The following is a 23,101-nucleotide window of genomic DNA, read 5'->3' as shown; positions in this document are numbered from 1 at the left end:
ATCCTTGAAGGGATTAACACCCAAAATATATAAAGAGATCACACGCCTCAACAACCAAAAAGCAAATAACCCGATTAAAAAATGGAGAGAGGATATGAACAGATGTTCATATCCAAAGAAGTTCAGATGGCCAACAGGTACATGAAAAGATGCCCCACATCACTAATTATCAGGGAAATTAAAACCAGAATGAGGTATCAACACATATGAGTTAGGGTGGCCAACATCCAAAAGACAAGCAACAACAAATACTGGCGAGGATGCGGAGAAAAGGGGAACCCTCCCACACTGCTGGTGGGAATGTAAATTAGTTCAACCATTGTGGAAAGCAATATGGAGGTTCCTCAAGAAGCTAAAAATAGAAATACCATTTGACCCAGGAATTCCACTCCTGGGCATTTGTGCAAAGAAAACAAGATCCCAGATTGAAAAAAGACATATGCACCCTGGTGTTTATCGCAGCACTATTTACAGCAGATGAGTTATGGAAGCAGCCTAACTGTCCATCAGTAAATGAATGGGTAACAATGTGGTACACATATACAATGGAATATAATTCAGCCATAAGAAGAAAATAAATCCTACCATTTGCAGCAACATGGATGGAGCTAAGAAGCTGTTATGCTCAGTGAAATAAGTCAGGTGGAGAAATTCAAGTACCAAATGATTTCACTCATTTGTGGAGCATAACAATGAAGCAAAACTGAAGAAACAAAACGGCAGCAGACTCATAGACTCCAAGAAAGGACTAGTGGTTACTAAAGGGGAGAAGAGGGGGAGTGTGGGTAGGGAGGGAGGGAGAACGGGATTAGTACACATAATGTATGGAGGTCACGGGGAAGGCAGTATGTGACTCTATAGCATCTTAGTATGCTGATGGACAGTGAGTGCAATGGGGTGTGGTTGTGGGGGTACTTGATAATACAGGTGAATGTTGCTCATGTGAAACCTTTATAAGATTGTATATCAATTATACCTTAAAATTTTTTTAAAAAAGATTGATCTATGAAAATATCAAACAAGGTTTCATAGAAGTATGTCAAAACTATGAAAAAAAATCACCACGTTAAGAAAATATTAATGGCCATTAGGGTGGAAATGAGAAAAACATGGTCAATGTGGCAGTGATAAAAAGTATGTTGTAAGGAATCAAGAAAATATCCAACATGAAACTGGTGACATTTCTGAGACTTGGGTAAAAAGAGGACAAATACAAGCAATCAGATAAAAATTGGTTTTGAGTAATAAAGGAGATCTGAATATGCTCAGTGTGCTTTTGATAGGACCCAAAGGGGAGTAAGACCTTTTGGCAGACTTCAGTGGACTCCCAAGTCCCAGAAGGAAACAGTACAATAGAAATCTGTACAAGGACACAGCTGCATAGTATAGGAGTGAGCCCAAGCAGGCACCTTCAGGGCTGTTCTTAACATTTGATAATCTTCTCTAGGCTATCACTCGCTGTTATCCTGATAAGCCTTCTTTCTTAATTAAAAAAAAGGGAAGACTTTCATGACATGGGTATAATCTTCAGCTTCACATCTGAAGAGTTTCATTGTGTCAAGGACAGAACCAAACTTCTGAAGTGCCTACTGCTCCACAGATATTCCAGCAGTCACTTCACTCATGTTATCTCATTGGTTCCTCACAACAGCCCTGAAAAATAAGCGCTGATATCCTCACACTAGAGGGGAGGAAGCAGAGACGGAGAGGTAGGTTAACTTGCTAGAATCTCACAACCAGAGGACAGAGCTAGAACCAGAAATGAAATCTAACAGACTCTAAAGTTCTCATTTTCCAAGGCAAATTTTAGCATCAGCTGACTGCATCTTTCTAAGGAGATCTTCAAGGTGACTTTTATCTTTAAGTTAGAATTCAATCATGTTCTATTTTATATCAAAAGAAAAAAACTTAAAAGGATATAAGAATAAAATGGCACATACCAACTCCGGAAATCGTTCAGTTAAGTTATTCTGGTTTCTCTCCTTATCTCCATTTTGTTTCCTTCCCACCAAAAAAAAAAAAACCTAACACACACTTTTTAAATTTTAATGCCTGATTGTTTACAGGCAACAGGACATATGCACACTTATCTAAAATAAAAAAATTCTATTTATTTCCATTGAAAGCTCTCTTAACTACAAATGTATACTAAATTGTAATGAGAGGAAAACTGTGAGGAGTTCCAAGCCTTTCTCCAGGGTAGCATAAAAAGAAGGACCCACCAATCTTCAGGTATTCTTGATTCTTATAAATATTCAGTATAAATGAAAGTTTAATGGTACAATTTATTCAGAACTAGAAAGTCAAAATATGAGTACTGCTGTTATTAAAATGTGATGCCTAAAAAAACTAGTATAATAAAAACATTTTGTGATAGTTTTAGTATTTTACTAATTATTATATTAATCTCATAATTAAAATACATATTTTTCCAAGAAAAACACTTACTTGAATTGCAGGCTGCATGGTCGTCTATATTGAATGAAATTACTTTTCTGAAAATAGAACAAAACATTAATATGGAAACTGTGGTAGCTTTCCCAATTCCCCAAACCCTAAAGTCACAAGGAATCTGCTTTACTTTCGTATTTGACTGAAAACCTAAAATGTTTTCTTCTAACCATAAGAGTTTCAGTATAGGAGAATTTAATAACAAGTCTCAGCTTCTCACTTCACAAATGTACTCCTCATTTGAAAGAAGAAAACCCAGAATACATTTAATATATAGTTTCTGGCACTAACATCAAAGTAATTCTTAAAGCACCTGGCTAAAACAAAATTAACAATAAATTAGCTCATATGAAAGTCCCCCAGAATTTTCCTCTGTAAAAGTAAGGTATATCTAATGGAAGTACAAATATCACAGTAACTGATACTAAAAGCCAAGTATCTCTTATCTCATCTTTGCAAGATCATATAAATTCATCTGGACTTTGTATAAATTCACAAGCTTAACAATAAGCTTCTTCTGCCAGAAGACAAGGTAATAAAGATAAACATCAGTTTTAACTATGAAACAATATTCTATGCCTTTCTATAATAATTTTTCATGTTTATTTTCTCCATAAGGTGCTGAAGACAATAAAAACACACAAGGTACAGCAATTCTAACTACAAAGTACTACTCTTGAAATCTACAAGAAAAAAACTTTTAAGTTAGGTGAACACAATTCTTTAATGTATTTTCAGAGAGAAAATAAGAGTTTTAAAACATTCAGAATAATATAGACTATATAAAACCTAGGATTTTTGACTGCTTAAGGCAGCATAATATGCTAGTCTACTTTTTATTGTACATTACCATTAAAACGTGCTAAAAAAATGGAAGTAGTTTACAGGTCTATAATGCTATCAATTTCCAATGAAAAGTTGTTTCCCCCTCTAAGTTACACCAAACATACCTCATACACAGTGTCAACTATACACACTACTTTCCTTTCAGGAACAATTTCTGCTGGTACCAAAGTTGAACTTGACCTAAACCTAACAGAGAAGTCTAATATTACATCACATTTTCTTTGCGGGAAGGCAAAGGACAGCAGAATGTCCTTTTTGATGTCATTTTTCCTTCTCCCTACCACAGCAAAAGGCCAAAGTACAACTGAGCATTAATAATGAGCTTGTTATGCTTCCCACGAGCTAATTCAGTGGGGAATACATTTTCCTTTAGCATAAATAATCCTTTGTCCCCAACAAAGAACCACAGTAAGAAGCTTCCAAGACCATTTTTGAAAAATGCAGCAAAGAGGCTGCTCCCATTAAAACGGGGAGTCCCACATAATCAGACAAGAGCTTTAACAGTTGGAACTGCCAACCCAAAACAAAAGAAGGCCTAAATTATAAGGCGTGTGCAAATCAAGAACAGTGACACATTCACAAAGAAGCTGTCACAAGAATGTTCAGTAGTTGTACTTTTTATGGAAAATCCAACAAAATTATTTTTATGAAAGAAATGAAGAATTTGTGCACAACCTTCAGTTACTTTAACTTTAGCAGAAGTCTTTTATATATATATATTTTTGAGCCATTGATTTTGTAATTACAAAAATACAACCATCTGGATTGTCTTTAAAAAGAAATTCCTTAATAAAATAGGACTCAGATAAGTTATACTGTATCTTCATATGTGAAAACCATCATATATGTACACAAGTAGATGCTTTTATTGGGAAGCCTTTAAAAACTGTTGAGATTATAGTAGTGAATCATCATTTCATTAATGAGACCTCATTTTGTTCCAGATACTAAGAGCCAGTTAGTGATATTTTCTTGTCACTTACTATTTATTCTCTTTCTAAGCCCTTTCTGCATCTCAGGCATTCAGTCCCAAGAGCTGCTTCCCTTCTACGGTCAGCTCCACCCCTAATCTGTACCACAATTACAATTACAATTCTTGCTTCTCACTCATTTCATTACCTATTTTCCCCATTTCTACCTTTCCCTAAAAGTCTCAGTCTCTTGGTTTTCCCCCACATAAATGATTATACTGAATCAGCAACACTTCATTTATGGAGCTGCATCTTAATTAGCAATTTTTTGGTTTTATTTTGTTTTGTTTTTGTCTTTCTGTCTTTTTAGAGAAGCTTCTTTCAATTCTTTGCCAACTTGAGGATGTCTTTTCCCTTAGATTTGGGCAAAAAGACCTCTCATGTGACCACGTCCATAATGACTCTGCCAGGAATCATTCACAAGATAAGGAGTTTATGCAGAGATCACAAGTGAAGAACACTTAACTTCTGAAAATCTGCGGAAGATCGAAACCTAGAAGACACTCATCCACCTGAAACTGGAACAGGATCGGGGCCTCAACTACTCATCTTAACAGTTGCAGTCTCGAGGTCCTCCAGATCGTTTGCGGTAAGGCTCTTGATAGCAATTTGACTTTAGATCATGGTAAAAAAAAAAAAAGCCAACCCATTAAACTGATCTTTTGTCCCATAGCTGTCGGATCTGAAACACTATGTCTTTATTCCTCACTCACATTATAAGATACCACAGGGAAAGTACATGGTGGCATAGGTCAAACCTGGTACAAACTGGGGGCCAGTTTGGATGAAATTGGCAAGACAGCAAAGAAGTAAGTTTCTTTAAAAAAAAAAAAAACATTAACTACCACTGTACTCACCCTGCAGATTGTTGCCAAGATACAAAGTTGGGATAGTGGTTACCTACCTCTGAGGAAAGGGAGGAATATAAGACTGGAAAGGAATGCAAAGAGGCCTTTCAACGGTAAGATTTTATTTGAAGATAAGTAGTGAGAACACAGGTGTTATCATACTGGCCTGCAGGCCTTTCTGTATGTCAAAAAACATTTCACCATCTTTTAATGGTTCTCTTAGAAAGCCAGTTGAAGATGTCCTCTTTAAGTTGGTCAGGAAAAAAATTTGTTCTCACCTTTAAAATTTTGAGTTAAACATTGTCTAATTGTCTAACAGAGAAAATATAGCAATGCTATGGACCTACCAAATGTATTTCATTTTCTAAAATATGTACTAAAATAACTTACCATGAAGCTACCACTGTGGTAGCTTCAGAAAGCAGCAGACACATCTGGTTTGAATTCTATCTCCAGCATATATAGCTTATATGACCTTGGGAGAGTTAAGTTGTCTGAGCCTCAGTGCTGTCACCTAGAAAATGGCATATCACTGCCTCCCTTGCATGACTGTTGCAAATATTAAAGGAGATAATACATTTAAAGTGCCTGACACATAGGTAGCACTTAATAATGAGCTGCTATGATTAATTTTATGATGAGATATAATTATAATACATTTCATTTATCAAATTAAAAAGAGGAGAAAACAAGGCTAATAATGCCCAGAAATCTTTAAATAGAATATGGAAAACTTCCTTTAGTCACAGAAAAATAAATATAGCTATAAATGAAAGTAAGTTTTAAAATACCCACATCATAATTGTGAGGATTCGCCAATATGAACTTGTGATTCACAATACACTTGGCTAGAATAAAAGGTCATCAGGAACGTATCTAACGCAGGCTCTTGGCGTCACTCAGCCTGTCCCCACTGTCCTCCCTGTCAGTCTTGCTCATTTCTGTGGCGATATCACTGTTCAGGCTACATGCTTTTTCATGTGGTATACAGTCAGTCATCTATTCAACAAGCATTCAGTCTCCCATTTTATTGAACTAGGCACCCAAGGCAGGAGACACAGGAATGAACATAATAGAAATGTGAAAAACCCTATGGAGCTATTATACCAGTTGGGAAGACTGAAAAGAGCAAAGACACAAATGAATACACAGTGTTAAATCCTGATAATTGCTTTGAAGGAAGAATAGACAGGGAAACTGCAGGGCCCTACTTTAGACTTAGACTGAGTGAATAGAAATGGCTTTGCTGGAGGAAAAAGATAAATTTGAAGAATGGTAGGTACTGGCCAAGGAAGAGCTCTATGCATAGAGGATAATTTTTGCAGCCTCTGAACAGACAAAATGTGGCACATTGCAAGAACTGAAAGATGCCAGTGCGGCTGGAGCATGGAGAACGTGTGGAAAGGGGTGCAAAGGCAGTAGCCCCATCGGACAAGGCCATGTGGAGGAAATGAGATTCATTCTAAATGCAGTGGGAAGCCATGGAAGAGTTTTAACCGAGGAGAGACATACTCGAATTCATGGTTTCAAAGAGCTCTCTGAGGGGGAGAAAGAGAAGCATGGGAGTGAAATAGTGATGGTTTAACAGAGAAGGACGGGGTGGGGAGGTGAGAAGGCTGGGGGGTGACGGAAAGGGGAGCAGACAGAGATGTGGGAAAGGGTGAGGGAAAACAGTGGTATTATATATTATTTTTATTTAGATGTGACATGAATTTATAAATGACTTTGTCTCTCATGCAGCATGTCCAACGTGAAATATGTAGAGTGGTTACTATTCAAGGTACCAGCAGGTCAAGTGAGGTGCCTGTTAAACCAGAGGAATCACTAAGACTAGTGCACAGGCAGAGGGCCCAAGTGAAAAGGACTGAATAGCTGCGCCAGGGCGCAAGGATTCTGGGGGCAACACGGCACTTAGAAATTCACATAACTGCCTCAGTGGACAAGTACCTTCTCCCTACATCTTAAATAAGTTCCATTTGTAATAGATGAGATAATGGTCCCCCAAGATGTCTGTCCTACTCCCCAGAACCTGTGACCATGCTATCATGGAGGTCAAAATAAACCTTGCAGATTGAGTAAATTAAGGACCTTGAAATGAGAGGGTATCCTGACAGGCCCAATGTAACCACAAGAGTCCTTATAAGAGGGATGCAGAGGCCAATGTCCCTGATAAACATAGACAGAAAAATCCTCAACAAAATATTAGCAAACTAAATTCAACAATACATTTAAAAGATCATATACCATGATCAAGTGGAATTTGCAGCGATGGTTCAATATGAACCAATATGATATGCAATAGTAAATAAAGGATAAAATCATATTATCATCTTGATGCTGGAGGTTCTTGTTTGCAGAGTTGAAGAATGAACTTAGCAAACACTCAAGGTAGGAAAGCCAGGGAGAGGCTTTTATTTAGAGATGAAGTGAGAAGACAGAGCTCCTGGCTCACGCAGGGAGGGGACGAGAGCCCAGGGTGGTGCGTTGTCTAGAGGATTTATAGGCAGTTGAGAGACAAAGGGCTAGGGATGCAGACCTGCCAGATGGTCCCAAAATGTTTATTTTTGAAGAGATACTAAGTTTTTTTATCAGTGGGTTATTCTTCAAAGTTAGCTTAACACAAGAAATTTACTGCTTTGATTCTTTTCTAGGATATCAGCTTCTGTCTGGAAGCATATTAATCACAACTGTCTGCCTTGCCTTCAATGTGGGCTAAGCCACTGTCGCAGTCTTAGCTTTAAGATAGAATTCTTCCTGAATAAGCTGGGCCTCTGAGCAGGTGCTAAAGTAAATCTTACAATGGTATGTTCTAATTGATACAGTGAAAATATAGGCTATGCCGAGATACTTTTTTTTTTTTATCTGGGGAGTATTCAAATTCTAAGTTAAGTTGCTCTTAGCCTTCTAGTTTTAACTAATCTCACTGAAGAATGCCTATATTCCTAGTTTGATATTTTAATTTTAGAGAATTAATGTGACTCTGGCTTTGCTTAATTGTTTAGCATGGAATTTTGGTAGGGGTCTTTTTCTGGAGGCACTCACCCTACTCTGTCTAAGCCCACAGTCCCTGTCTCAATCTCAATACATGCAGAAAAAGTATTTGACAAAATTCAATACCTATTCATACTAAAAAGTGGATATCAACAAAGTGGGTAGAGAGGGAACATAAAATAATAAAGACCATATATGACAAGCTACAAAAACATAAAACATGCAAAACGATAGGTAAAACCCATTGTGGATACTATGTGTTTGCATTCATTATCACCACCACCACCATCCTCTGTCACCGTCATTAACAAATGATCCTGCCTTTGTCTATCTGAGATCATTTATTCATGCATTCACTCATTTCAATACCTACAAAGGTTCCTCTGTTTGCTCTCGCAGGCAACAGCACCAACATTTACCGAGTGACCGGGTCATCCTTGATTCTTTGCCTTCTCACACCTCCACCTCCTTCCCAGGTCCCTCAGCCAAAAACAGTCTTTTTGCTTCTACCTCTAAATTATCTCTTCAACACCTGTGGCCCTTCCTCTAGTTCAAGCTGCCAGTACCTTTCTTATCATCTTTATTTTTCAGGTTTACTGATACAACCTCCAACCAGTCATCCTTTCTCCATCCTCACAAGCTTCCAACCTGTTGACGCACTGCAGCCAGTGATCCTTCACAGACTCCATCTGAGGACAACTTCCTACTCCCCTGCTTAAAACCCTTAATGGAAACCCACTGCTTTTTGGAAAAAAACCCAAACTCACCAACAAAGCTAACAAAACCTTAGAGGGTCCCCTCCAGCCTCATCTCTTGACTGTCACACTCCAGCCATACTGAACTTCTTTTAGACCCTTTGAGGACCATGCTCTCATCTCTAGGTCTTTGCACATCTGATCCATTCACATGGAACACTAACTAACCCTCCTCTTTTCCAGACTCACTCTATCCTTCGTATTCAATTCCCCTAAAAAGACACTCTGAACCCTGTCCCCAATTTAGGTTATATAGCAAAATATGGTTCTGTTTTACTCTATACTTTTTAAAATAAGATCCTTAAAAGGGTAGTATTCTCATTTCTTCTACTATGTAGAAGTCAGTGCTAAAGTTAATACTGAAATTGCTCCTAAATATGATAAATGTTATATTTATCACTAAAGGGGATGTGAAACAATAATGAAATAATTCGGTGGTATATTCATTTAAGGAAAAAGCAGTTTCCAAAGCAGATGAAGATTTCTTAAAGAAAGAAATAGGATGCTTACAGTTTAATAAAACATCAAATGGTATTTGCAAAATACAAGAACTGTTTATTTGTTGTGAATCTTTTCTTTTTTACTTGAAATTTTCCTCTTGCAATGTTTGGCAGAGATTCACCCTGAATAACTTAATTTTATATTATATAGAATTATTAGATTGCCATAAATTTTGTGGAATACAAAAAAAAATTGTTTAAGAACTTAAAATCAGGTACCTTTAGTATATGATAGACTAAAAGACTGTATGGAAAACATATACATACACTAACATAAAGAATGACAACATCAAGTGTCTGATAAGAGGAAACTGCTCAAGTAATTTAGGGGACATTTATACAATGGATTCACTGAAACACTGGGAAGAATAAGAGCTATATCTTCTGACATGAAAAGATGTCTATCTTATGACAAATGCCCAAAAGCAATCTGCAGAACAGTAGATATAATTATGTTACTGGGATCACAATATTTTCTAAATTGTGTGTGTGTGTGTGTGTGTGTGTATGTGTGTAAAAGAGAAAACCTTCTGAACATACTCAAGCAATTTTATCAACAAGCAATTTTATTTTTACAATCAAAATTAGAGACAGGACATCCATCAAGGAAAATTTATAAGTCATTATGTTTAAAATTTTATATATAAAGTGAGCCCTTCACCAAAGCTAATATTACACTTTGTAAGTGAAAAGTTTATTTTGTGTAAATAGTAGGAAGAAAATCTCAGTCAGCACATAAGCAATAACTAGCATATGACTGATAGTCATAGTACTATAAATTCCTATGATCCTTGCAACAGCAAAGATGAAATTACATTTAGTGTATCTGCTACATTTTATTAACATTTTAGTTCTTCTGAAATTAGTAATTCATTTATGAAATAAATGGCAACTTTCTGTTAAAACAGCCTACTCTGTAACAATGTCATAACATGAGAAAACTTTATCAATTTTTAGGAGAAACAGACAAGAGACACAATTATAATTACTGTCTTTATTTTACAAACGTTACTTCTGAGGCATTTATCTGTGCAGTTAAATTTCAACTAAAAATAGGGAAATTGGAAGTGAGACAAACTGACAGACTCAAGTTTCTTATTATCTCACATTCTATGTACATCAGGGAAAAAAATTAGACTGCTGCTTGGTAAAAAACACAGTGAATAAGCAAAGACTAAGTGTGAAAATATAAATTAGGAGACATCACTTCTGAACTGACCAATTCTTGAAACATCACTGGACTCATTTAGTTCTTTAGCAGTAGGATGTACATTGTCGACATTATCCTCTTACCACACACTTTGATTTACCATCACAAACTATTTCTCATTATTTTTTAATTAAGGAAGTATTCAAAATAAATCCATAACCATGGCAGAAACGAACCTGGGCCACACAAACAACTCTGTGCCCAGATGCTGCTTAATGCTGGGAATATAAATGCAAAGGTAGTGCGATACAAAGAAGAGCCTGGACATTGGAGTGAGACAGTCTGGACTGAATTCCAAGTGGACCTTGAGCAGGTTACTTCCTTTCTCTGAGCTTCAGTGACTCATCCGCAACATGGAGATACACCAGCTACACTGCAGGATTACTAAAAGGCTGAACAATAATTTAAGCACCTAGTACACAGTACTTGGCACATTCTAAGTAATAAATGTGTTTGATAAATGGTAACAAGTGTTTGGTATGTGCCAGATACTATTTTAAATGCTTTACATGTGTTAACTTAATGAATGATGGCTATCACTACCTGGAGCACTGCTGAGCCTTCTGCTCCTTCTGCACCTTTGCGGATATCTTGAAACTTTAATCCAAATTAAACAGCATAGCAGTAATACAATGTGTCAAGCACTGCACTAAACTAGTTATACGGATTATTTCATTTAATCTCACAACGACCCCTACATCAGTAAAATAGGAACTATTATTAGCCTTCTTTTACAGATTAGGAAATCTAGGTTTAGAAAGATTAAATAACTTGACTAAGGTTACACGCACAGTAAAGTCTGAATTGAGAGCCTGCATACTTACCAACTCGGCTACACTAAAAGAGAATACTTTTAATTCAGTAATGTCAAAAGAGCAAAAACATCTACTATTCAGTCTGTTGGTTTTTAATGAGTTTTTGAAACAGATGAGTCAGACAGACAACATGGATCAGGATCTACACTAGAAGATTCTCACCAGTTTCCACTTTTTCATTCAAATCCATTCCAATCTCCTCCCAAAGGTGGCCAGAATTCCCAGTCGTTTTCATTTAAACACCAAGAGAGGTGATCAAATAGCAGTTCACAAACTGCTTATCTTCCCAGGGAGCAGTTATTAGCTCACTCCACAAAAGCGAACCAAAACTCAGAAGTCTGACTTAGACTGAGGCTGCAAAATACCATCTCGTCAATAAGGACTGGGTCAGCTACTCTGCCACGCGTACCACAAAACAAAAGCAGTCTAAATCCTTAAAATTCAATCACTGTGTTGAATTGAACACAGGAACCAGGAATGACTGCACACCCTCGAAAATCCTGCTCCGATTTCCAAGCCTTCCCTTTCTTTTGCAAACTTCCCCCAGCAGAGCCTCCCAAACAGGGGTGAGGGTAGGAAGGTGAGAAAGCATCGCGCAGAGCCTGCAGGTTATATTCCCTTGTTCCGCCCATCTGTGGGATCTGGGCCCCGCACGGCTTGAAAAGAACTAATTGGGAAGAGACCGTAAACTCTGTCACAGGACAAAATGACGGTCCCCGTCGTTCTCTTTCCAAAGTCAGCGACTTCAATTCTCCACGAGAGATTATGTTGAGGAATCAAATGACCTCATATGAACTAGGCGCTTGGGGATAAAAGGTGCCCCCAGGAGACCCAAAACTGGCTTCAGGCTCTGATCTCTTTCCGGATTCTAAAGCAGAGAGGAAGGGGCTCGGTACCCCATCCCCAGCTTACGCCGGCCCCTGCCGTCTCCCGCCCCTGCACTCCTGTAACCCCTCGCTCGCACCTGGGTGACAGGCGAAGGCAGGCACAACTTCACCGACTGCCCCAGGGACCAATCAGACCCCGCGGCTCGCGCGGCGGGCCAATAGCAGAGCGTCCTGGACCCCGGGTGTACCTGCGCCTCCACTGAGCGCGAGGGGCTCCTCGAGCCCTCGGACTGGGGCCAGGGCGCCGCAAGAAGGCGCGTAAAAGTTCACGAGAAACAGAGAAGGCAAACAGGGAAGTACTCACCCGCCCTGGCGCGGGAGAGTCACTTCTCCTTGCGGGACGACATCTCGGCTCAATCTGTGCAGGGCCGACACACCCCCAACCAACCGCCGCTGCAGCTGCCGGGTCCGCAGCGGCGTCAGGGTTCGCCGCCGTTGGCCGCCGCCTGTTTCGAAGGGACCAATCAGAAAGCGGGTGGAGGGCGTGGCTATAGGCCCCGCCCCCGGGGAGCACGAGACCTGTGCGCGCGCCTCAGTCAGCAGGGCAAGGGCTGCCCCCGCCTTCCCTGTGCCTGTTCTCTTGGCTCAAGTGGCCGACCGCCCCCTTCATACTGAACAGCAAAGTGCCTTGTTTGCACAAGTCCTCCCATCTGGCCCTCCAGCGACAGCGACAGACCCTCCTGTTTGTCCAGAGAGGCAAGAGAGGTGGATTAACCTCGCCTCTGAGCAAGCCGGCCGCTACGGAGTACAGTTCACGGGCGTTGCCCCCGAGTCTTATCCTGATCTGGTAGAAACCCCTCCGAGCCCTGGGTGCCTTTGAGATCAGAGGGCACCACGGTTTCCGGAGGCAAACTCACCCAGCAAGGAGAAAGTTTTCGCGGAGGGGGCCCTCTGCCCGTGAGGGGTCGGAGGTGAGGGGAGAGGAATCCTGTAGCTCCACAACCGAAAGCCACACGAGGATGTGGGCTCTTCCTTCAGGAAACACAGGAGCCGGGGAGGGGCTGGAGAATTAACCTCGACACAGAGAGGGATGCTTACTAGCCTGGAGGGATGAAATAAAGTAGAGACTAGGCGTGAAAGTATCGGTAGAGAAGTCTGTGGTGATTGTAAATACGGCTTCTTAATAGTGGAGGGAAAAATAATTAATGGCCAAAAGCCTGGAGGCCCAGGCTCTTTCCCTCTTGCTGTATTTTGTCACCTCTCTGGGCCTCAGTTAACCATCTGTAAAGTGTGGGGTGAGGGTGATCAGGAATGGTAGCCTCTAGCGTTAATGCTTCATTCGCTCATCAGAAACAATAAGGAGTTACTGTTGCCTGCTGAAAAGACTAAAATGAAGGAGAGTCTGTGCCTTCAAAGTGCTCAGCAGCGTGGTAGAGGAAGTCTGCGGGTCTGTGCAAGAGGGAACACCTAACAGTCATGGAGGTGAGGTGGTTGATGAGAGGTTTGAAGGAACCTTTGAAAGATAACTAGGACTACCAAGAGGGGGGATAACTGGAAGTAGCAAGGTTCCTGAGATGTGAGAGCACCTGGAACGTCCTGGGAATGGCAGTTTTGAAGGTACTAAAAAGTTTGGGGATTGGGAGATAGATCAGGCTGGAGGAATAGACAGATGAAATGCCTGGTAGGTGCTGAGTAATTGAGATTCTTTCCTGCAGGCAACTGGGATTGATTATAAGGAGGGAATGATGTAAACAGATCTGTGAGTTAGGAAAGAAAACAATCATTTTCATGGATTTTTGAAAAAGTAAGACTGGCAACATTTCCAGAAATTAAAAGATGATAATTACCTAAACTAGTTCAGAAGGGATGGTGAGGAAGAAGTGTCTGGAGATGCCAAACAGGCTGAATCATCTGGATTTAGTTATTGTGTGACAGTGGCATCCACCTAAGGGAATGCAGAGAAAACAACGGGAAAGAAGAATGCATTGTGGTTTGGGGTGCGCTCACTTTGACACGAGAGAGGAACATGCAGTAGAGGTGTTCAGAAGATAGCTGGAAAGATAGGTCTGAAGCTATTTGAATTGGTTTGTGCAGATGGAGATTTGAAAAGACAATTCAACAAATACAGAGCACGCAGTCTGCACCAGACTCTTATCCTAGCACAAAGTGTCCTGGTCACACAGAGCTTACATTCTGGGGTGGGTAGGTGAAGATGGCTGTCTAAAAGTTGACATATAAGTGATAACTGAATGTGACGGGGAATAGCGGTTACTCCTTTTTTACTGAAATTGATCCCAAAACTCTTGGATACCCATGACTGCAGTACATCAGTTTCCACAGGACCTTTTGTTCAAATCAACCAGTTTTACAGGGTTCCTACACAAAAGGAAAGGACATTTTACCATACTACTTTGTATAGCCAAATTTCAAGTGAAGTTAATAGCTTTTAACTAGATTTTTTGACCCTTAATGTCAAAGTACATACACTTTTCTGTAGAACCTGAAAAGTTGTTTGATGAGTCATTAACAGTTCTTTTACTTTTTTCTTATATGCATACTATGTGCCTAAACATTTGAATGCCACTCATTAAAGATGGAAACTGCTATACGAGGTATGTACACAGTTTCTGTCACACACACACACACCACTTAATATTTCTAAAGCTTTTACTGACACTGAGGCATCAGGGTATTTTTATGGTTGCTTTTTAAAACAATTCATTGTCTATTTGGTTGGTCTGGGTAACTTCTCTACCTTATAAATATACAGGACAATGTGGTGGAAAATAAATCTGCATCCAGGAAATCTGGGCAAACCACTTCTCTTATTTAAGCTTATACTCCACACTGGTTAAATGTGTGGATTGGTGAGCAGTTCCCTTTGGAGTTCTTTGATTCTTGTTTGTTTTCCCTTCTGTATAAAAAATTTAAACATTCTCCTTGTTGCTTTCTCAGCCTCACTTTGACTTTAATTCATAGTTAGTTCCCCACTTCCTAAGTACACTGAGCACCTTACCTATCTTGATTTTAGCACTGCATTAGTAATTGAGTAATCTACTCTCGAGTGTAGATTTTCTAATTGGTGGTTAGATTAATAGCCATGTTTCAGAGGTTCTTGCTTTACTTGAAATTGGCGTGGTTATAACATGCAAAGCCTCGGCCAGTTTGCCTCTATCAGATGACAGTCTGTTAGCTCTGACTTTCCCAGATGTGAAGATGTGCCCCACTTTGGAGGAAATCTAAAATTTAAAGTTACTGTGTTAGGAATAATGATTCAATGATTAATCAAACACCTCTACAGAGTACAAAAAAGTCTCTCATATTCATGTACCCCTTGGATAATGAAATATGATGTGGCTTCTTCAGAACCTTGCAATAATGCTCTATTGCTTAAGGTGCACCACAGTTGTTGAAGGCTTTTTTTGCAGTTGTTTTCTTCGGCATTTTTGTGGTTACTGCTGCTGTTGTTTTTAATGCTTTGATATTATTGAGTGTTAGTCTATGGATTGTGCCTTGTGTGAAAAAGTGGATGAAGTTTGGACAACAAAAATCTTGATTTCATTCACAATTAATTAAACTCATTCAGCAGATAATCTGTTGAAAGTCAACTACATTAAAAACATTACTAAGCTCTATCTTAATGGTATGTTAACAATTTCCATGAATATTATGTATATAAGTAACTCATTGATTTAAAATTTTATAACAACAGCTGTGATTAATACTAAAATGTTATATCAGTGTAGTGTCCCACCGCCCAAAAATTCATGTCCACGTGGAACTCAGAATGTGACCTTATTTGGAAATAAGATCTTTTCAGATGACCCCTCCACAGGTTCAATAATTTGCTAGTGTGGCTCATGGAACTCAGGAAACCAATTTACTTATTATTATTGGTTTATTATAAAGTATACAACTCAGGAAGAGTCAAATGGAAGAGGCATAGGGTAAAGCATGGGGTTGGAGGCAGGGATAGGAGGGCATGCAATTTACATGCTCTCTCCCACACACCACTTTCCAGCACCTCAATGTGTTCACCAACCCATGAAGCTCTCCAAACCTGTCTTTTAGGAGTTCTTAACAGAAGTTCCATTGCATGGGCATGATTGATTGAATCAACAGTCATTGGCGATTGACCTCAATCCCCAGGTCCTCTCCTCTCCCTAGATGTCTGCGGATGGAGCTGAAAGTTCCAATCCTTAATCACATGGTTCCTTTGGCAACCATCTCACACCCTGACTATCTAGGTACCCAACAAGAATCACCTTTTAGTATAAACTCAGGTATGGCTGAAAGGGGCTTGTTATAATAATAAAAGATGCTCCTATCACTCCATCACTCACAAAATTCCAAGGGCTTTAGACACTTTGTGTAGGGAACTGGAAACAAAAACCAAACACGTATTTCTTATTGTATTATAATTGGGTTTCCACATGAGAAGCCTTATTATTTGATATTACAAGGTCTTAACCACTTGAATAAATCCAGACCTGCTGGATTTACTCAGCTCTGTCTACAGTGCCCCATCAGTTCCAACTCATTTCCTACCACATTCCCCACAGATGCCTGGTGACCTGGGGACACCAAACCACCCTCAGTTCCCCAAACTCGAACTACTCCTTCAGGAATTCAGAAATTTACTTGTCTTTCTATAATGTCCTTACTTGGTGGGTCTGCAACTTCCCACCTACTCTTCATCAGTTAAATGCCCTTAGATGGTAGATGCTGATGTCTTCATTATGCAATAGTGAAATTGAGGCTTAGAAAAGGATTGTGCATCCTCTTTTCCCCAGATTAATGTGGTCTTTTAATACTGCACAATCCCCCACCTCCTCCCTTTTGCTCCTGCTACCCCTTCCGTTTGAATCCCCTTCCCTCTATCCTGACCTCTGCAAGTCCTGACTATCCACCCAAGCCCTGGAGAAATGCCACCTCCTCCATGAGGCTTTCCCAAGCAAGCCCATAGAACTTTCCTCATCATTTCTTTATATGCCTCCCCCACTTCAGGCAGGTACCCTGTTTTGATCATCTTTGTATCCCTCATGGAGTTTAGCAAAAGAATCTTGTACTTAGTGGGGACTGAAGTCTTTTTGTTTTTTTCTTTTTTTTACAGGAAATGGAATCCAACTGATGCTAGCCCAACTCACTCCCTTTCCCACTTTCTATTTTTAGGACTTCAGGGTTGCCTTAGTATTTCAATACAAAAAATGCTTTGCTTGCTAAGCAAGCTCCATGTTGGCTGACTTGAGGAGAAAGGGAAATATAAGCCCATTGCTTAGAGAAGGTATTTTATTGTATTCACCAAAGGGTAGTGGGGAGAAGAATGCAACAGTAAAATAAGGAAGGAAATGAACTAATTCCTGCTTTGGGAGAGGTATACAACAGCTGTTCACCCAGCTGTAGGAGTGTTTTTCAAAAGCAAAACAAAACAAAAAAATAATTATATGCACTGAAGCCAAGAGTGAGCCCTTTTAAGAGAGAAAAGGGAAGTACCATCACTGGAGTTATCGATGTACTCGGATATGTAAATACTGCCTACGGAAAGGGATTGCTTGAAGGAATACTCTGTGTGAGGATCATTAACTTTTCTGTGTGCTGTTCTCTTTGAACGTGAAAAAGAAAAGTAAAAAAATGATCAGAGGGCTATACAAACGAATGCATATTCAACAGGGCTTTTCCACGGATGAGCAAAGCACCATTTATGTTGTGAGAGTTTATCCTTTTGTAAATTACACAACCCACCACCCCTACCCCCTGACAAATAGGATGCTATTCATCATTTAAACAAGTGAGTACATATTTTTCAAATTTTGTTCCCAAAGAAAAGCCTGGTGCCGTTAAGTGCAGTTTATTGCCAAAATTGAACACAACTCTTTAATAACATGTATGCAATAAGGTGAGATGAAGAACAAAATGAGATTTTTCCTTATTTCAGCAGGTAGAATTGAAGTGACCAATTTAAGTCGGCAAACAGGGCACGCCAATTAGAAGAAGAGATTCCCTGAAGCCTTGTAAAATACAGTGTAGAGAATGCAGAGAAAGTAATCCTATCTAGCCCTCTATTTACAGTTGTGGAAGTTATATAATTACTACATAAATATTCGTTAAAATTCTTAGCTGAAACCAGGTACAAATGAAATAAAGGAAAGCTCTACCTCTGATTTATATTATGAGGCAAAGCAAGGGCCAGACCCCGCCGCTGTAATGCCCATCACTGCACGTCCCAGATTTCACAGAGCAGCGGGGTGAATTTGTGGTCATTCACTCTCCATGACATCAGCATCTCAGCATGGTGATGATTGAACGTCCGCAGCTCAGTCAGGCGACCCAGGAGACAGGCAAAATGTTGAGGATTTTCAGGCTGATGAATCTTGCACAACTTTTGTAGCACGTCAAGCAGGGGTTCCTGAAGCTTCTCTACTGCCTCTCTGTCCTTTATGTATTGTCTGTCTGTGTTGAAATTTAAAATAAAATGACATGAAAATGGAGAAGTATTCATTTGGCATAATTACAGCAATGTTAACTATTGTGAAGTATAACTTACAAACGTCATACACATAAAATGTACAAATTAAGTGTTCTACTTGAAGAATTTTTATACACACACGCATATATATACTCATATAATCACAACTAGATCAAGGTGTAGAACATTCACTGCCCCTCCCAACAAGGCCTCCCTAACTTCTTTGCAATCAGTACCCACCAAGGTAACTCACACAGAGGACATAAGCATTGTTTATGGTGGGTATTTTCAAAGGAGCAGAATTGCTGGGTCATAGGGGATATACGTGTGTAACTTTAATATATACTGCCAAAGTTTTTTCTTCTATTATAATTTTTATGGTAAAACAAAGTAACAACTGGCTTGTTTCACAACATGTATGGAAATACATGTTTAAGGCTAACACTGTAATTAATGCTTTACAAATCATGAAGTGGCATCAGTGACTCCCAAATAAAGTAATCCAAAAATATAGACAAATTTTACGTACAGAGGTATTCATTTCAACATTGTTTAAAACAACAAAATAAACTGGAAACAATCTGAATATCCAAACATGGTAACAACTGAGTATACGAATTGACATCAGTACAATGGAATATGGTGCACGCATTACAACAAACTTTTATCAATATAAAAGTTTGATAAAATGACATGAGAAAAGTAAACTTAATTTTAAAAAGACATTATGTTTTTTATTAGGTCAAAAGATATGTAATTTCATTTAGTTTCCTGCTCAAATTTCAACCCCTCAGAAAAGCCTTCCTTGACCACTAATTTTACTAATATTCTGCTGCCATTTTCTATCCTTATATCCTCATCTTTATATTTTTCATATGATTACCATCTCCTGAAAATTATTTTTGTTTCTTCAGTTATTCTCTCTCTCACACTACTAGAATCTATACTCCATGTAGCTGTATCCAGCCTGCTTCTTTACTGTTATATTCCCAATATCTAGAACCATGTATAGTGTATACTAGATGTTCAAAATGCAATTATTGAATGGATGAGAATATTTAGAAAAAGGGCTGTGAAGAACACTGAAATGTTAATAGTGGTTCAATTATGAGTGGTGGGATTATAGGCTGTTTTACTTTTCCTTTATGGGTCTGTGTTTTCCTAATCTTTAATAACCATTATTACTATTATTCTGGGGGATAAAAATAGAAAAATGGCATAAAAATAAAAATGTTACATTGAAATTACCTGGAGAAAGGATAACAATTGCTGTAAGCAGAGCATATTCTTCTTGAGTCATTTTCAATTCTGCAACACTTTTATAAAAACTGAACATGGGTGTTATATACTCATCAGAGATACCTATGGGGAGAAAAGTTGAAAAATTGCAGAGGCATAGTAACATTTTTGAATGACTGAAAGTATAAAATATAAATACATTATATATACACATATGTGTTAATATTTATACCCATATGCACACATTCAAATAATGAGTAACTCATTATATAAGTCCCATATGTCCCAGCCAAAGGCAGGACATTGCAAAGAAGGTCAGGTAGCAAATCCAAAAAATATAACCTAATTAATGATTTTATGTCTTTGATCTCAGCAGTGCCTTTGTTTCAGATACTACTGTCTGACAATAAATGATAATGTTCTTGAATTGTCAGAATAATCTCCCAACATCACCATTTTCTAGATGGGATTTGGTTAATCTTTTTAATATTATTTATAATCAAGGCATAGATAGCATCTTAAACAACCAACCAAACAAATCACTGTTCTTAAGTCCAGAAATATAAACAGCTTCACTTAATCCCTCAGCTAGGGTTTTTAATCAGAGTTCTGATCTCTTTTTGAAGGGCCAAACCTATTTATCCATTGTCTACTAGGCATTGCTAATTGGCTATTCTCTTAAAACTCACCGTGTCCAAAATCAAAAACAACATGTACAGAACTAACCTCCCCATCTTCCTTCAAATCCACCCTTTCCTGGCATTCTCATTCCCACATTATTCTCCTATGTTAGATATCCTCACCTCACCCACCCCACAGCCCATGCCTGACAGCTGAGACTTGACCCCCCTCTAAGTCAGTCAGGTGCCGAGTCCTGTCATTCAACCTGCTCCCTCTCCCTTGGTGCTCCCTTTCCTCTCTGCTACACCTGGAATTAAATGTAGCTTTTGAGTAAATGTTCTTCCTTTTTATGTAGGAAACTCCAAGACCCACCTGCTTATGCCACCAGCTACTACTCACCCACATGGTAATACAAATAGGAGTTCAGATTTCCTGAGTACTCCTTACTAGGAGAATTAGGCAGTGTTCCAAACACTTCTTATGCCATAACTCATTTAATTTCTCTAACACCCCATGAAGTAGGTACAGAGAGGTTATGTAACTTGCTCAAAGACACTGGTGAGATGTAGAACCAGGATTCAAACCAAAGCTACCGCACGGCCTCTCTGTTATCACACAACCTTTACTCCAGCCATGTTCAGCCCTTGGCATTTCTTAAACAATTCACATCGTCTGGTTTTCATAAATATTGTTCTCTCTACTTGGAATATCTTCCTTCTCCTTTATCTGGCTTGTTCCTCTTGATAATTTAAGGCTCCTTTGTGTCACTGCCTCCATTCATTTAACAAATACTAATTTGATGACTATTCTATGCATGGTTCTACTCCAGAAAAACTTGGGGGATTTTTGGAGACAGGGAAATAAATACAACACTGTGACGTGACTTATAGATGACCCTAAGATGAGAAAGAGTTTCCCAGAATTGGTCCACACCGGAACAGACTGCTCGGTCCCAAATCAGACCTGGAGCCGGAGAGCTTTGGCCAAGCCAACTCAGAACATGATTGGATTCCAGATGCTAATGAGTACAGTTATCATCTAATTTTACCCTTCGTAGAATCAGAAGGCCAAAATCCCTAGAACGATCTAAAGAATCTTCTCAAGCTGAATTCTTGGCCTTTCTCTCTTTAGTCAAAAAATACCATTTTCTTTCCTTTGACTTTCGATTCTTCCATCAACCCCAGCAGGCTCATTTAACAGCAGTGTCTTTGTTAAGCGGCCTGGGGATTACATCACGTGGAAGACTGTCCTCTCTCGAGCTCTTACAGATGGAACTGAGGACTCATCACCAAACTGGATGCAACATAAAATGCAGGGAGCTGGAGTATGTGAGCCTGGGAATTCCCGTCCCGGCTTCCAGCAGACGGAGTGGGGAAGAGGTAGTGAGCCGGCCCTGAGTTGGAAATCTGATCTATGACTTAATCTTGGGCACATTACTTAAACTCTTTAAGCCTCAGTTTCCTCTTCTGTGAAATATGAACCGTAACAATAGTATTATATGAAATAATGTGTGTAGAGTGCTTAGCATAATGCCTGGCTCATAATAAACTCTCAATAAATGTTAAAGCAAATCATCATTATAATAAGCATGTTGTTATTCAGGAGGATTGGACCAACCACATTAGTTCATTTTAACCTCGGTTCACTTTAACCTTAGATTAATCTCATGTACTTTTGTGTTTACAAAGCTATGTTTTTGGTTTTGTTTTGTTTTTACATTATGCGGTTTCCTAATGATGAATACAAATCGGCCTATCAGCGCTTTGCCTCAGTATTTTTTCAGGTGTTAAAACTAAAGTATGATCTATATTTTCTTAATAAAGTTGTTCTTTTTCACCTTCAAAAAATAGCAGTGTTCAGGCTCCTTTTAGTATTGAGGGACTACAGCCATCAGTTGTGGTTACCTAAAATAATAACTCAAGACTGTTCCAATATTTTAAATAGTATATAAAGATTAGGGGATAATAGTACAGATAGGTGATTTAAAAATACTTAATTCTTAGAAATCACCTTTGACCCCCTAATTTCCTATTTTACTTGTCTTTCTAAATCCTCATTCACCTTCCAAAGATGTTACCTCCATTAGCTATCTTATTATAGCTAATACCCTTTGGGAAAACTTAGATAATAATGTTTATTATGATTGTGCATTTTGTGCATGTTGTGAATATAGAGAAAATGTAGAAAGCAAATAGTAGAAGAGTTTTTCAAAATAAGCTGTTTTACCTACAGAATAGATCTAATAAAAACCTGCTTTTGGAATTAGAGGCAATAATCAGAATTAACCATGCTAGCATTAACAAAGGGGAGGCAGGTAAGTGCTTATTATGAACCTGCAATTTCTGACCTAAGAAATGTGTAACAATAGCACCATCCTTTAGAGGCAGTCTTTTCCTGTTTTCCTGCTTCTTTCTGGAGAGTAGTTGCTGAGGTTTGCTTCATTTTTGCCTGTCTGCTCAATTAGCTGATTTTTGGTCACAAGATGGGGCTATTTTCTAACTTGACAACGACGACTATGGTTGAAAGGTTCATAGTTGTAAAAAACTCTTACGTTTCTGCTC

General features: G+C 38.9%; 2 protein-coding genes across 9 annotated transcripts in view; both read right to left on the bottom strand.

The window, feature by feature from the left end:
• The window catches only part of GAS2L3 (growth arrest specific 2 like 3), a 37,180-nt gene extending 23,854 nt beyond the window's left edge, over positions 1 to 13,326 (bottom strand). Inside the window, exons 1-3 of one of the 2 annotated variants that reach the window (XM_073213689.1) lie at positions 13,132 to 13,326; positions 12,579 to 12,720; positions 2,449 to 2,495 (exon numbers count right to left, since the gene is read on the bottom strand). In XM_073213689.1, coding sequence (XP_073069790.1) covers positions 2,449 to 2,466 — 18 coding nt within the window. In that variant the 5' untranslated portion in view covers positions 2,467 to 2,495; positions 12,579 to 12,720; positions 13,132 to 13,326. Of the gene's footprint in view, positions 1 to 2,448; positions 2,496 to 3,401; positions 3,968 to 12,578; positions 12,721 to 13,131 lie in introns of those variants that run through there. The other variant, XM_017668496.3, reaches the window with a different exon arrangement.
• A 4,720-nt stretch (positions 13,327 to 18,046) lies between these two features.
• The window catches only part of NR1H4 (nuclear receptor subfamily 1 group H member 4), a 60,783-nt gene continuing 55,728 nt past the window's right edge, over positions 18,047 to 23,101 (bottom strand). For all 7 annotated transcript variants that reach the window (XM_037023105.2, XM_017668509.3, XM_017668510.3 and 4 more), the window contains 2 exons: positions 19,929 to 20,042; positions 18,047 to 18,664 (listed from right to left, as the gene is read on the bottom strand). In XM_037023105.2, the coding sequence (XP_036879000.2) occupies positions 18,426 to 18,664; positions 19,929 to 20,042 (353 nt within the window). In that variant the 3' untranslated portion in view covers positions 18,047 to 18,425. The remainder of the gene's footprint in view (positions 18,665 to 19,928; positions 20,043 to 23,101) is intronic.

The sequence above is a fragment of the Manis javanica genome, chromosome 10 (assembly GCF_040802235.1).
Source record: "Manis javanica isolate MJ-LG chromosome 10, MJ_LKY, whole genome shotgun sequence".
NCBI lineage: Eukaryota > Metazoa > Chordata > Mammalia > Pholidota > Manidae > Manis > Manis javanica.
The sequence above is the reverse complement of the archived record's forward strand: the minus strand, read 5'-3'. Positions and strand labels throughout refer to the sequence as shown.